Source organism: Podarcis liolepis, assembly GCF_965112155.1.
Source record: "Podarcis liolepis genome assembly, chromosome: 1".
Taxonomy (NCBI): domain Eukaryota; kingdom Metazoa; phylum Chordata; class Lepidosauria; order Squamata; family Lacertidae; genus Podarcis; species Podarcis liolepis.
The window spans coordinates 83,287,052-83,301,586 of NC_139554.1; the positions used below are offsets into that span (position 1 = coordinate 83,287,052).

A 14,535-nucleotide genomic window follows, 5' to 3' on the forward strand; every position below is an offset into this window, starting at 1 on the left:
AACCTGAGGTACTACTTTAGCTAATGGGGCCTGCCGCTGTCACCACGCCACTGCTGTGCGATTTCTGTTCTCATCCTGAAGCAAAGTTCTTAACCCGAGGTACTATTTCTGAGTTAGTGGAATCTGTAACCTGAAGTGTCTGTAACCTGAAGTGTCTGTAACCCGAGGTACCACTGTACCCATGTGCCTGGTTCAGAAGCTGCAACTAGTTCAAAGTGCAGCTACCAAGGTACTGAGTCACATAGTTGTACACACATTACACCATGTCAGGAACATTCCTTCCCAGAGTGACAGCGAGGGCTCCGAGGACCAAGGAGGGGTGGCAGGCAGAAAGAGACGGAGACTTGCTTTCTTCCCATGCGGAGAATGCGATGAGCCCCTCCCGTCCTGGAATGCATGTCGTAAATTCCCAAGACAGTGTAAGGCAGGGAGAGGGGCCACAGCTCTCAAACCCGTTCTCAGGGGAGGAGGGGCAAACTGGACAAGCTGCTCCTGAGTCTCCTTGTATTAGGAGGAGGAGTAGAGTCCAGGCTTGGCGTCAGGCCAACAGAAGGAGGGACAGCCAATGGAGGATATCCTGTTGGCGAAGAGCCCACCCTTCAGTGGGCTCAACTGACCCATCTAGTGAGGAAGATTGAGCTGTGTGCTTGGACTGAAACTACTGTGTAAATACCAATAAATCTTGGTATGAGAGGGAGATCATAAATCCTGACACACCAGAGCTGAAAAATCTGCACCAGCTGCGTTTTTACTACTACAAGCTCATCTACACACCCACTTGTCCCATGCCTAGAAAGCATGAGTCCAGGCAGTTTTTTCGCTCGCCCTGTACTTTCGGGGCATGGGTCCAAGTGGTTTCGCCCCACTGGATTTCTATGTACCTTATTTAACTAAATGAATGACATAAATGATGCTAAAATTCACATTTTTGCTTTCTCACTTGAAGTCACTTTCCTGCTCCATAGTTTTCTCATGGCATTCTTCATCTCCGCATTTCGTAATGTATAGATCAATGGGTTGAGCATCGGGGTGATCACGGTGTAAAACACAGCCACCGACTTGTCTTCTGCAAAGTCACTGGAAGGGCGTATGTACATAAAGGTGCATGGCCCAAAAAATAAAATGACCACCAAGATGTGGGAAGCGCAGGTAGACAGAGCCTTCTGACGCCCTTCGGAAGAGCGAGACCTCAAGGAGACCAAGATGACAATGTAGGAGATAACCAGGATGATGAAGCAGCCCAGTGCAATCATCCCACTATTAGCCACCACAATGATGCCAATAATGTAGGTATCTGTGCAAGCCAGTTTCAATAAAGGGTGGACATCACAGAAATAGTGGTCAATTTCATTGGGTCCACAAAAGGTGACCTGAGTGACGGAAAGGGTCTGCACCAATGAATGCATGAGCCCCCCAACCCATGAGGCTGCTATCATCTGCCCACAAACCCGCTTGGTCATAATGGTGGTATAGTGGAGAGGTTTGCAGATTGCAATGTACCTGTCGTACGCCATCACTGTGAGGATGAAGATTTCTGTGCAGCCAAAGAAATGGACCCCAAAGAGCTGTGCTATGCAGCCAATGAAGGAAATGGTTTTCTTTTCTACAAGGAAGTCTATAATCATTTTGGGGGCCGTGACAGAGGAGTAGCAGATGTCTACAAAAGATAAGTAACTGAGGAAAAAATACATGGGAGAATTCAAGCGGGAGCTGAAGATGATGGTGACTGTGATCAGGGAGTTTCCCAGCACAATGGCTAAATAGAAGAACAGAAAAACCACAAAACAAATTTTCTCCAGCTCCTCATTTTGGGTGAAGCTGAAAAAGATAAACTCTGTCACATTGTTTATGTTCTCAGCTGGAGATTTGAGTTCCATATCTAGATCACCTGCAGAAACAAGTAAGGAAGATGCTCAGAAACTGGCATGTCATTTTCAGGATCCCCCTGGTTTTATGACAATCAGATGGTGGAGGTAGCAGAGTAAAGTCGTCCATAACAATCTCTGGCTATATATATATATCAATGCAAGTAAAAAGTGCTAGCATGCCAGGAAGTAAGCCTTGCCATGTAATTCCATATTAAAGGGATGAGGAATCTGTCACCCGCTGTTGGATTCCAACTCCCAACCAGCACGGACATCCCTCAATGGCAGTTGTACACAAATTAGTTGACTAGGGTTGTTGTTTTTAAAGGAAAGAGGATTTAAATCAGCAGCTCCTTAACAGGAGCTGAACTCAGGAAGGTACCGTATATACTCGAGTATAGGCCGACCCGAATATAAGCCGAGGCACCTAATTTTACCACAAAAAACTGGGAAAACTTACTGACTCAAGTATAAGCTGGTTCATCACACCACAAACCTGGTGGTGGTGGCAGTGGCGGAGGAAGAACAAGCAGCCCAAAAGGGCTGCTTTCGGGCTGCTTGTTCCTCCGCTGCCGCCGCAGACAGCAGCAAAGCAGGAGGAGGAAGAAGGAGCAGCCCAAAAGGATCCTCACTTGAGTATAAGCCAAGGGGGTCTTTTTCAGCATAAAAAATGTGCTGGGAAAGTATGCTTATACTCGAGTATATACAGTATTTCAGCTTATTTTTCACTTTCTGAATAAGCAGCTGATTTAAATCCCCTTTTCTTCTCTCTTTTTAAAGTTACCCATTAACTAATGCATCTGTAATAGTCAGTTCTGCTCTTCGTTTATTTGTAAATCATACAGTTAGAGCCAGGGCTGTGTTAAGCATATGCAGCGCCAGGGTGCAAAGATCCGCCCAGCGCCCCCCCTCCAGGTTGCCCAGTCCCAGGCATGCAGGAGGGCAGAGCTGGCCGGCAGCCTCAGCGTCTTGCTGGCTTGGTCGCCCCCGAATTCACAGCACAGAGCTGCCCGCAGCAGAAGAGCCCGCCGTGGCGTTCTGACCAACGGGCGGGCTCTTCCCCAGACTTACCAGTAACTCTCAGGCCCCGGACTCTCGGCCTGGCGCCCCTGAGAGCCCGGTGCCCCGCACCCCTGGTGCCTATGGATAAGATGGCCCTGGTTAGAGCAGAAATCCTCAAATGTACCTGGTGCCTTAAGTTTACAGTATTATTTATTAAAGTGAAATAAAGAGGCAATGGGAAAGAAATAAAGGGCTTGTCCACACTGTAGCAAAATGTGAATTTGCACCTGCTTGTCTTGCCATTAAAACAGTGGTATCCTGGAACTTTTCCCCAACCCTTTAAATGGGGGAGGGGGTAGCAGTCTTAGATGTTTTGGACTTTCCAAGAACAGAAAGACACTGCGTTTAGAGCAGGGCCAGATTTAGGTTTGATGAGGCCCTAAGCTACTGAAGGTAATAGGGCTCTTTATATGTCCAGCTGTCCTTTGTCAACAACAAATTGTCGCTGTTTTTGTGTTGAATATATGCTACATGGTAATTTATGGACCTAATAGGTATCTAAATCCATTTGCTATCTGTAGATTTTATTTTATTTGTTTTTTATCTTATATTTTGGAAATGTACATCCAGGTATTTTTTCTTTAAGTTTTTTGGTGGCACCCAAGAGAGTGGGGCCCTAAGCTCTAGCTTGTCTAGCTTATATGTAAATCCGGCAATGGTTTAGAGAGGGAAAGTTCTGAAACAAACGCTGATGTCTTGTGGATGTCCCTACATTAATAGGAAGACAGGCAAGTGTAAATCCATGTTTTGCTCCAGGGTGGGCAAGCCTGAGGAGGAGGAGGAGGTGGGGGAAGAGTTGTCAGAAGAGAACTGGGATAGAACCAGAGCAAGGCATCCACCACCCAATGTCAGAACACATTACCTGGTCATTTTGGGCTTTCCACAGATTAAAAAACCTCTGCATTTAAAGGTAGGGAGGTCAAGGACAACAAATGGGAGGAAGAGGGCATCATGTGCACATTCAAAAATTAATGAGGAAACAAACCAGACAAATAGACATTTTTCTCTAGTGTGAACAAGCCCCTAGAACGTGCTGATTTTAACCTGGGATTTTTTGCTGTGCTTTTATGCAACTCGGTGGTGCAGCTAGAAAATTTTAGACACTGAACTTAATAGGCTTCATGGAAGGGAGGGGATCCTTTCGCTAGTGACATTTATTACTTCACTTTCAAAGCACACAATTAACATTTTTCTTTCCTCTACCTCCACTATTGTTATTCCATGTTTGGCAGCTGCTTCTACATTCCTGATATATTAGAGAGAAAATAAAATGTTTGCCCATCTGAGAACAGCAACAAAAAGACTCTGCGCACGTCATTTCACATTTTGAAAACTCAGTTAAATCATAGCACCATCATGAGATTGTGCAATTAGGAATGAAGTGAAGTTTACTTACTGCTGCAAAACAAATAGGACTACTCCAAATTGGAACAAAACGTGGTCCCCATCCCAGAGTTCTTCATGACCTTCCCCACTTTAAAGGCTGCCTTTTTCTGATTCATACTTTCCAAGGATTCTAAAGCCCCACATTTAAAGAGGGAAATGTCCAGGACACCACTGAGATGGGGAGGGCATCATATGGGGCCCCTATACTAATGGGGAGCCAGGCCAGTGCAAGTCCACAATTTGCTCTGATGTGGACAAGCCAGTTTACTTGGGAATTAGCACTATTCTGGATAAAAATTGTAATATGCATGCCTAGCCAGCTACACCCCGATTGTAATTTTAAAAAATAAAAATGGGTGGACCACAGCATGCTATTGCAGGGACTGATGCCACTTGCCACTGCTGCCATCATCTGCCACTATCTGGGTGGTCATTTGGGGACCCCTCTGGACTTCACCCCCAAGGTCAGGCATAGCTGCACTCCTGATGTTATTGTTGTGTAGACCTGTAAAGCTAATCTTATAGCATGTTCCCTTATATTATTAAGAGCTGTCTGAATAAATAATAAATCTGTTGTGCATTTGGGAATCTAAGAGATGTTGGAAAGAGAAACTGGGCTGAACAGCCAGATTACCAAACAAAGAGTGCACACACACAGAGTCCCTTTTTCTCCCTTTGGATGTCTTAAAATAACAGCCAAAGTTAAGCACTTTTAAGTATCATTGAGTACAATAGGCTTGTTTAGGAACTTGTCCACATATACATATACACATACACATATATACAGAGAGCTTAAAAAGAGAACGCATCCCTTCTGCAACAGTATACCTTACTTGTATTTGCAGCTGTTGATAGCCTTGTGTGGTTCTTTCAAGGTTGCCTTTGGAGTTTCTCACTATCTTGACATAGTGAGTTGAAAGCAAAAAGCATCTAGACTAGGGGATATGAAGCCTGATTCAGAGCCATTCACTTTTATGGCACTGGATGGTAAATGGGCACAAGAAACAATAATCCTGAAATGTAGAATTCTCTTCTTCATTCAAAAGAGTAGTTCATAGTAAGGAGGACTCTTCTAAACTGAATTCCTTCCTAATTAATAAATTAGCTATCCTGTACCAAAGGGAAGGTGACTGAGCATCTTTGATGATTACATTTTTATATGCAGTCATGGAAAAGCATAATGGTTTCTCAACTTCCCTCTTTTGGGGGGTGGGAGGGGTTGTGTGGAGATGTTCCTTTGCCTTCATGTGGCACTATATCAAATCTACCCACTTTGAATCTCTGGGGAGGTGGAGTGATAGGGCAGAGTGATGCAACTATCCAATTTGCAGAGTATGACGTGAAACACGTCTGATGCTAATAAGATAGCCTGGATAATAAGATCCCAGGGGCCACGAGAAGCGCAAGAGGGACACCAGCCAAAGAAGGACTAAACTTTGTGCATCACTTTTCAAAAGTATTTGTAGCAGCAGACTTTGATTCTCTCTTTAACTCCTGGTGCCCAGCCTTGAATGTGCTTGTGGAAAGTTATTCTATCAGTGTACTTCCCAAAGCCAGACCACAAAAAAAGTCATGTGGTGTAGATTCTATGTGCCTAACAGTTGTAAGTCAACTCCATACCATCCAACATTTCTCTGATGAAAATAGGGATGTCAATAATAATATTAACAATGCTCTTATTATTTATACCTTGTACGTCTGACTGGGTTGCCCCAGCCACTCTAAGTGGCTTCCAACATCTATTAAAAAAAACAATAAACATTAAAAAGCTTCCCTATACAGGGCTGCCTTCAGATGCCTTCTAAAAGTTGTATAATTACTTATGTCCTTGGCTCGGGGGTCACCTAACATACCCGCCAACATTTCTCTGATAAAAATAGGGACATCCTAAGGAAAAGCAAGACGTTCCAGGATCAAATCAGAAACCAGGACAGCTTCTGTAAGTCCAGGACTGTCCTTGGAAAAGTTAGTAGGAAGAGAAACTGGGGAGATAATGGAGGTCTAAGTAGCTATGAGAGCAGGATAGACAAGATGGCAGGAGGGCTGAGATTCATTTTTTGATTCTAAATGAACAAATATTTCGCTTTAATACCAGAAAAGGAGGTGAGGTTTCTCAGGTCCTGCAGCTATCTTCAATACCACCTTGTTTGTGGCATCAGCTTTTGCCAAAGGATCAAAGGTGTATAGTTTCCTCTATTGATTCTAAGCAATCAGCCATTACCATAAGCAAAGCCTAAATTCTTCAGTCAAGGACTAGGAATCTGAAGTTACAACAACCAGGTCAACCTGAAGCTATAAGTGCTCACTCCACTTTCTTGCCCCAAAACAGAAAAATGGAAATGGAGAGGCGTTAGCCAACATTTGTCAGCTAACATAGACCCTCCAAGTGTCCCTATTTCCCAGGGACGTCCCTGATTTAGAGAAGCCATCCTGCTTTCTGATTTGATCCGGAAATGCCCCACTTTTCCTTAGGATGTACCTGTTTTCATTGGAGAAATGTTGGAGGGTATGAAGTTATCTGACCCATCTGAAGGCAATACTGTATAAGGAATTTTTTTAATGTTTGATTTTTTATCATGTTTTTATATATGCTGGAAGCTGCCCAGAGTGGCTGGGGCAACCCAGGAAGATGTGTAGGGTATAATAGTAAAATTACCCTTATGGAATAGGACAACCCTATTGGAGAAATGTTGCAGGGTATGCTAACAGCAATCCCCCACACACACACACACACACATTTTCAAAATGTAATGTCTTGCATTGCATTCAGTGTTGGTTTGGTACAGCATTAAGAATGCTGAGAAAAGAGAGACTCAGGTTCAAACTCTTGCCAAGGCTGCAGTCCTAACCCCTCTTTTACTTAGGCTGTGTCCAAATTCTTATTTATTCTGTATCCAGCGTTGGTTTGGGAAGCAAACTCTCAACTCTCCACCCTGGCTTTTGTCCTTCTCACTCTCTGTGAGATGCAAATAGTTTTGATTCTTCTCATACAGAACTTGGTCTAAATCTAACACATCAACATGGTTGTTATATTCAGTTACATTATCAAAATATTTTGAAATCCACCTTGTTTTCACATTGTTAATAAGCAAGATGCCAGTTAACGCTACCATAACAAAAAGAAATTATGAACTCAACTTCCAGTTAAGGTAAGGACACCAAACCAATCCACCACATCTTCCTGTTTCTGCACGATGAAATTCTTCTTTTTCTTTTTAAATTGGGAGGAGGCATGAATGAATCATCAGCTTACTTTCCAAGGACACATTCTAGTTTTGAATTCAAATTCACACCAGGTTTCAAAATAGACAGTTCCATTTCAGATCAAGTCCATTTTCAAGACATTTCACACACGGATTGTGGGGAATTTTTAGAATCCAAAGGAATATATTGATCACCAGTTTTCCAAGCATTTTCTCTGATTTGGGGGGGGGGATTAATACATGAGCAAGTCTTCTTAAATTCCATATTCTGACAGCTCAATAAAATGAAGATCTCTTGTATATTTTATTAAAATGTATGTGCATTGATTGTTGGGTTGTTCTTGTATTTATTTTTATTATGTATTTTGTGATTAGTGCTCACTTCGACAGCACATATACTAAAATGTATGTTGTGGTTTCATGTTGTGATTTTATGGTGTGAACTGCCCTGAGACCTGTGGGTATAGGGCGCGATGCAAATTTTGATAATAGTATTAATAATACCCAGGCAGGTGCAAGCTGCGGTCCTGCGAGACTGGTGAAATAATTGACACAGGGCATAGGTGTTGGGTGAACTCAGGCCAAATCTTTATTGACTACAGTGGAAAGCAGGCTTGGCATGGAAATAGAGCAAAGATCATCTCTTCATTCCAGTCACCGCCTGCTGATGGAATAGCACTCCATCGGGGTTGGGGAAACACCCAGCCCCCCTCCATGGGAATTATCCTGTGCTGAACCCTGGTATGGTACAAGCCAAGCTACCAGGGTCTCACTGGGTGACCAGGAGAGAGATTCCAGTCAGGCAGAGGCTGTAACCAAGTTTAAGGCATTCCTTGGCCAATCCTTCCTCAGGCCCCTTATGAGATCATAGGGCAAAATGGCCCTGTACTCTCACAAGTGGGCCTTTTAAAGGCCTCACCCATCCCTCTTCTTGCAAGATCTCATGGGAGAATCCAAACCCACAAGATCTCACTCCAAAGGGGAGACGCAGTTACAGTTCCCACACCACTCTCTGGGTTGCGCACTGCCAGGAAGGTTGGCCCAAACGCAGATTGCACCAGGAATGAGGCTTAAAATGCTATCACTGCAAAACTCATTCTCTCCCTCACATTCTCCTGCTGCCATCCATGCCTGCCATAGCTGCCTCTTTGATCCTCTTCTGCTGGCTATGGAAAAGTCTCTGGTGGTGTCCATTAAGTTGGCAAGAAGAATAGGAAGGATACTTTTCATCACTTTTGATGGCACAAGAAAGCAACTGGTGCCCTGCTGCTTGTCCCACTACCTCTAGGGAGGTAGTGGGAGGGGTGGAAGGCAAGACCCTCTTCATTGAGCAGCCTTTTTTGTGCAGATGTTGTTACCCAAGAACCATGTTTGAGTGCAGTCATTTTGGAAGAATTGCTGCAAGGTTTGTCATGTGCCACCAGGGGACTGTTTCCTTCTCATGCTAGGATTGGTTTCAGGAACTCATGGGGTCCCTCTTCTAGTTTGTCCCAATGCCCCTGACCAGTAGTGAGTTATTTTTTATCTTGAGGTGAGGAGAATCAATTCCCCTTGGCTTGTTCCTTCTACCATTTCTCTTATTGATTCGGAAACAGCTTGTGTGACGTGTGAGAACTTGCCACATCACCTGTCACCCTCAACAATCAGAGATGGATGGTGTTCTGTACCTCAGTGTACTTTTTAAGGCTAGGAGTGGCAGCTATGGCCTCAGTCTCAGCCAATAATAATAATAATAATAATAATAATAATAATAGGCTCCCAACAGAATATTAAAAGCACAATGAAACATTCAACATTAAAAACTTCCCTAAACAGGGCTGCCTTCAGATGTCTTCTAAAAGTCAAATTGTTCTTTATTTCCTTGACATCTGATGGGAGGACGTTCCACAGGGCAGACACCACTACCAAGAAGGCCCTCTGCCTGGTTCCCTGTAACCTCACTTCTCACAGTGAGGGAATTGCCAGAAGGCTCTCGAAGCTGGGGCTCAGTGTCCAGGCTGAATGATGGGGGCTGAAAAGTTCAGAGTTGAGAGAGGAAGGGTGAAGAGTGACGCCTTTCTCATTTCCTTCCATGTCTCAACAGTGGTACCTCTGGTTATGTACTTAATTCGTTCTGGAGGTCCATTCTTAACCTGAGGTATCACTTTTGCTAATGGGGCCTCCCATTGCCGCCGCACCGCTGTGTGATTTCTGTTCTCATCCTGAGGTAAAGTTCTTAACCCGAGGTACTATTTCTGAGTTAACGGAGTCTGTAACCTGAAATGTCTGTAATCTGAAGCGTCTGTAACCTGAGGCACCACTGTATATACTTTTTAAAGCTGTGAGGAGAGCACAGAGATTTCACAAGCATCTAGGGAGGTCATCACTGGCCCAGTTATGCCCACGGGCTTCACACTGGCTGCACTAGCCTTAGGGGTTTCGACTTGGCTGTTTGCTATGTCTCTATCAGAACTGCAGCAGACATTCCTTTCCTCCTCAGCCTCGTTCTCCTCACTTAGGGACCTCTGAATGATGAACTGGAGAGGCTCCCTGAACCATCTCTTTCTACAGAAACCTACCAGGAAATAAATGGCAGGGTTGATGCTGCTATTGATACAGGCAAGCATGTAAAAAACACTAGAGAGTTCATCATAAGGGGCTATGTGGTGCACATTGAGGGGAACACTGAAAACAACAAACACAAGAACTGTGAGCAAGATAGTTTTACAGAGGTGTCCTGTCGGACGCTGCAGAAAACAAAACCTAACCTTTATGAACAGGGTCAGGCTAGACAGAATCATGATAGGGGTGAAGAAGGCGAGGTTGACAAAAGAGATCTTTTGTTGCATTTCGTCACATACTGTTTTGTGACTTAAAGAACAAATGTCCAGCCCAAACAGCAGGATGTCAGCAGACCACAGCACAGCCGCCACTGCACTAGACAACCATGCAGGGCGGAAAGAGTGGTACCAGAATGGGCACAGCACACAGAGACACCGCTCAACACTGATAGCAGTGAGGAAATACATACTGCTGCTGAATGAGGACACTTCCATCTTGCTCAATATGGTCATCAGCTCACACCACTGAAGGATGTGGATGGCAAAATACTGCGCAAAAAAGAAAGATGTGATAAACAGGCGCAAAAAGAGAAAGAAAAGGTCAGCCGCTGCTAAGCTGAGGATGTAAACGAAGAGTGGATTCTTCCTGATGTCTAGTCGGAGAAACCAAAGGACAATCCCATTCCCCAGCAGGCCAAAGACGCAGATGAACAGACTGAGGCAATAGATGATGTCATCTGTTAAATTGTGCACAGAGCATTCGTATCCAACATCACAGGTTTGTGTCTGAATGCTGTGAATAAGCAAATGTGCCTGTGTTGTGTTAGCCATCACAAAGGCTTTGCTGGGGCTGGCAGATGTCTTCTTCTTCTTCTTCTTCTTCTTCTTCTTCTTCTTCTTCTTCCTCTTCTTCTTCTTCTTCTTCCCTCCTGCCCCTTTTCACCTGCAAGCACAGAGAAGACGGAAGCGCATCAGTAAGTAACTCAGGCTGCACATAACTTAATAAAATATACAGGCACAGGCAAGCTTTTTTAAAAAATAAAACACCTTGGTTCACAGCAATACTTCAACCGGAACAAAATTACTTCTCACATCTCAGAATAAAGCAGCAATGATACTCTCCTGTCACTCAAAAGCCCAGCAGAATGAACCCATGGAATATAGATCCATGCAAATTCTGGGTTTGTTGGTGGCAAATTCATTGCAACAAGCACTGCACGAGCCTTAAAAACAAAGCATTAGCACATGGTGGGCTTATCCACACTTACCTTTTTCCCCGTGCTTTCCAGGCACAGGTCCTCACTTAAAAGCTCCATTTCCCCCATCCCCAGGACAGAGAAAGCTTGTCTTTTTTTTTTTTTCTTTTTAGAAGAAGAGTTTGGATTTGATATCCCGCTTTATCACTACCCTAAGGAGTCTCAAAGCGGCTAACAATCTCCTTTTCTCTTCCTCCCCCACAACAAACACTCTGTGAGGTAAGTGGGGCTGAGAGACTTCAAAGAAGTGTGACTAGCCTAAGGTCACCCAGCAGCTGCATGTGGAGGAGCAGGGACGCCAACCCGGTTCACTAGATTACGAGTCCACTGCTCTTAAGCACTACACCACACTGGCTCTCAGAAAGCATGTCGTTTAACCAATGCTTTTTTTCTAGAAAAAGAGGTGCTGAAACTCACCATGAATGTCTCCCTTGTTCTCATATAATGCCAATGGTGCCCATCTGAGTGGTGCCAGAACTAAATTCTGAAGAGTTCTGGATGAAAAAAAGCCCTGTTCCTCTCTTCTGTTTTTCCTCAATATGGCAGCAAAAAAAGTTTTTTAGATCCTCTAGCTGGCTGAGAGCAGATCTATTTATTGTAGTTACTATAACCTCCTCCAGCAGAATGTGCTGGAGAAAGATTTTCTTTAATTAAGGTGGCACGGATTGTTGCTCTGACTCTTAAAGGCATCCACTTTTCAAATGCTTTCTATGATGGGCATGGCAATTCAACAAGTCCCTCTTGAGCAAGGCTTGACGTTATACCTTGATGTGTCATCTGGAGACTCTGGGTACTCTCACACTAGTCATTTTCTCAAGAAGCAACTTCATTCACCTGGAAAAATTGAAATGAGATCACAGATAAAATGTTCCATTCCAATATCTCTATGTTCTCCTCCCATCTTTTAAATTATTGGATAGTGCTCACCTTTATGACTTTCTGTTCCTTGGCGGCGCCCGCCTTTTACAGGTCAACTGGCAAAGTGCTGTTGATTCACCTGGCATGGAAGAGTGAAGCACTTTGGGCAAAAGTACTTTGGGCCAAAGCACTTCTAGCAAACTTTAAACCAGACACTTGTATTTTGAGAGGAAAGGGATCTGCAGAACTCCCACTCAGAATGCACTCCTGATCTAAGGGAGCTGGACCAGTTTCCTACTGAAAATCCTTGCTTAAGTTCCTACTATTTGCCCCTGAAAATGCTTGTCACAGTAAATGTCTCTTTGGGGAGCGATTAGAGGGTTCAACATGAGACCAACATGGGGCCCTGATCTGGAGACATTCTAGTTTTGAGCCACATTGTTGCTGAAAGTGGCCAGTTACACACACCTTATTAAAAGTGTACTGATTGCACTGTGTAATTTGGCTCTTAAAATAAGAGTTAGTTACAGTGTGAGTCTATACCTGTCTATTCAGAATTAAGACACATTGAGTCTAATGCGGGTTATTTACATGTAAGTGAGTACAGGATGGCAGCCTTTGTTAGTTACTGCTTTTTAATTGTTTTATTTGTAATTTTGGTATTTCATGCAAACTGCTTATACGTTTTGTTACATTCAAGCAGTATATAAATGTTGTTAAATAAAGAGCAGATCAGCAGTGCCGGGGCACGCGTGGCAAGCGCCAAGCATCCCGGGGGTGCATGTCAAGCACCAAGCGTCCAGGGGGCAGGGGCGGGGGAGCGGCTGCGATGTCATCCCCCCCGGGATGGCAGCTTGGGTGGACCGCTCCCCCTGCCCCGCCTTCATCCGTCAGTGCAGATCAGAATGATTTTAACCAGCATTAGTTTCTTGTGCCTCTGCCATTATATATCTGCAGTGGGATCCCAACCCCCATGCAAATGTGTATATTTAGTTTGCACTAAAATGCAAATGAATATTCATGAGGATTTTTTTTTTAAAAAAATTGCAAACTGATGTCAGAATGTGGAAAACTGAATAGGAAAAATGAGAAATTGAGAGAAACGAAGACTGACAGATTAACCCATAACTTAACAGTGAGCAGTGACTGATTACTTCTAGACATTTCTGAATTAGGCTTTCTGGACCTATTCCAAACAGATTTCCTGCCTGGTTTTGGGACTGAGACCGTTTGAACAATCTGTGTCTGGAAAGAAACAGGGGAGGTGTGGGCTTGTTGATTCATCTGGGGTTACTTATGAAGAAAATGAAAATTGGAACTGGGTGTTGTCAGAATAAAAACAACACCACACACCAACCCCCACATTCCCTCTCCAAGCAGTTTCACGTGAAGCAAGAAAGGGAGGTTACAAGTTGGAACACTCTGACAGACAGAAAGAAAGGAGAAATCTCGTAAGACAGCTCTGTAAAATAGGAGTAGGACCAGTGAAAACCTGCCCACCAGTGGACTAGGAGGACTAGGCTAATCCCCTAAACCAGTGGGCTGCCTTGAACAATGGCCTGACGTGCTGCGGGCAACACTGGCCTCTGTCCCTCTTTCCTTCCCTCCTTGCATCTCTGCCTCCCAAAGGCTTGCACAGCTGTTTGTTGCAGCAGTCCTGGCTACAAGCTCCTCAGCCAAATGGTGCCTCTGGTGCTTCCCAGGCCCCTGTGGGGCAGTGTGAGGAGGCACCTACAAGTCTGGCTTTGGGAAGGAGGCAGAAGGGCTACAGCATCCTGTCAGAGCCCTGGAAGCTTGTGCCTGGCTTCGGGAGGGAGCCACAATGATCATGCACATGATGTTGGCCTCCTTCCCAACAGCCATCGCAAGCTGGCGCCTCTGGCCCTAACTGTTCCCCTATGAAAAATTTCACTGCCTGCCACTCTTGCCCACATAGATTGTCCAGAAGCATCTGGTAATAAATGGGACCAAAAGCCACTGAGGTCACTGCAGAGATTCTCTATCTGTCCATCTATGTATCTGTCTGCCAATAAACTACTTCCTGGAACACCTTCATTATTACTTCCTGGAGTATTTTTAAGTATTTTAATTTGCATAGTTTCTGCAGGTAACAGTGTTCAGCTTTTGTTGTGCAAGGGCATGGGATTATGGCATTTCCCTTCCCACTCTTATTTCAAAGCTATTTTTGTCTTTGTATCAGAAAGTTTGGTTGCCAATAAATATTGCTGCAAACATTTCAGAGATCATGGTCTTTCCAACGAGTGGCTCCTGTCCAGGTTTGTTACTTGTCTTACTTTAAATGTTGTGAGGATCCTATGCCCTTTTAAAATGTGGTTTGGGGTGTGTATTATTGTGTTGTTGATTT

At 44.2% G+C, this 14,535-nt stretch overlaps 2 protein-coding genes across 2 annotated transcripts; both read right to left on the reverse strand.

Annotated features, from left to right (window-relative positions):
* Positions 1-920: 920 nt before the first annotated feature.
* On the reverse strand, positions 921-5,208 carry LOC310713507 (olfactory receptor 4S2-like; the record flags this gene model as incomplete). The annotated part of the gene is made up of 2 exons (XM_083517787.1): positions 5,147-5,208; positions 921-1,888 (listed from the first exon to the last, which is right to left on the reverse strand). Exon 2 carries the CDS (start codon positions 1,875-1,877, stop codon positions 921-923), a length of 957 nt encoding a protein of 318 aa, XP_083373913.1. The 5' UTR covers positions 1,878-1,888; positions 5,147-5,208.
* Positions 5,209-9,828: 4,620 nt separating this feature from the next.
* On the reverse strand, positions 9,829-10,963 carry LOC310689415 (proto-oncogene Mas-like; the record flags this gene model as incomplete). The annotated part of the gene is made up of 1 exon (XM_083467103.1): positions 9,829-10,963. Exon 1 carries the CDS (start codon positions 10,885-10,887, stop codon positions 9,829-9,831), a length of 1,059 nt encoding a protein of 352 aa, XP_083323229.1. The 5' UTR covers positions 10,888-10,963.
* Between the last annotated feature and the right edge of the window lie 3,572 nt (positions 10,964-14,535).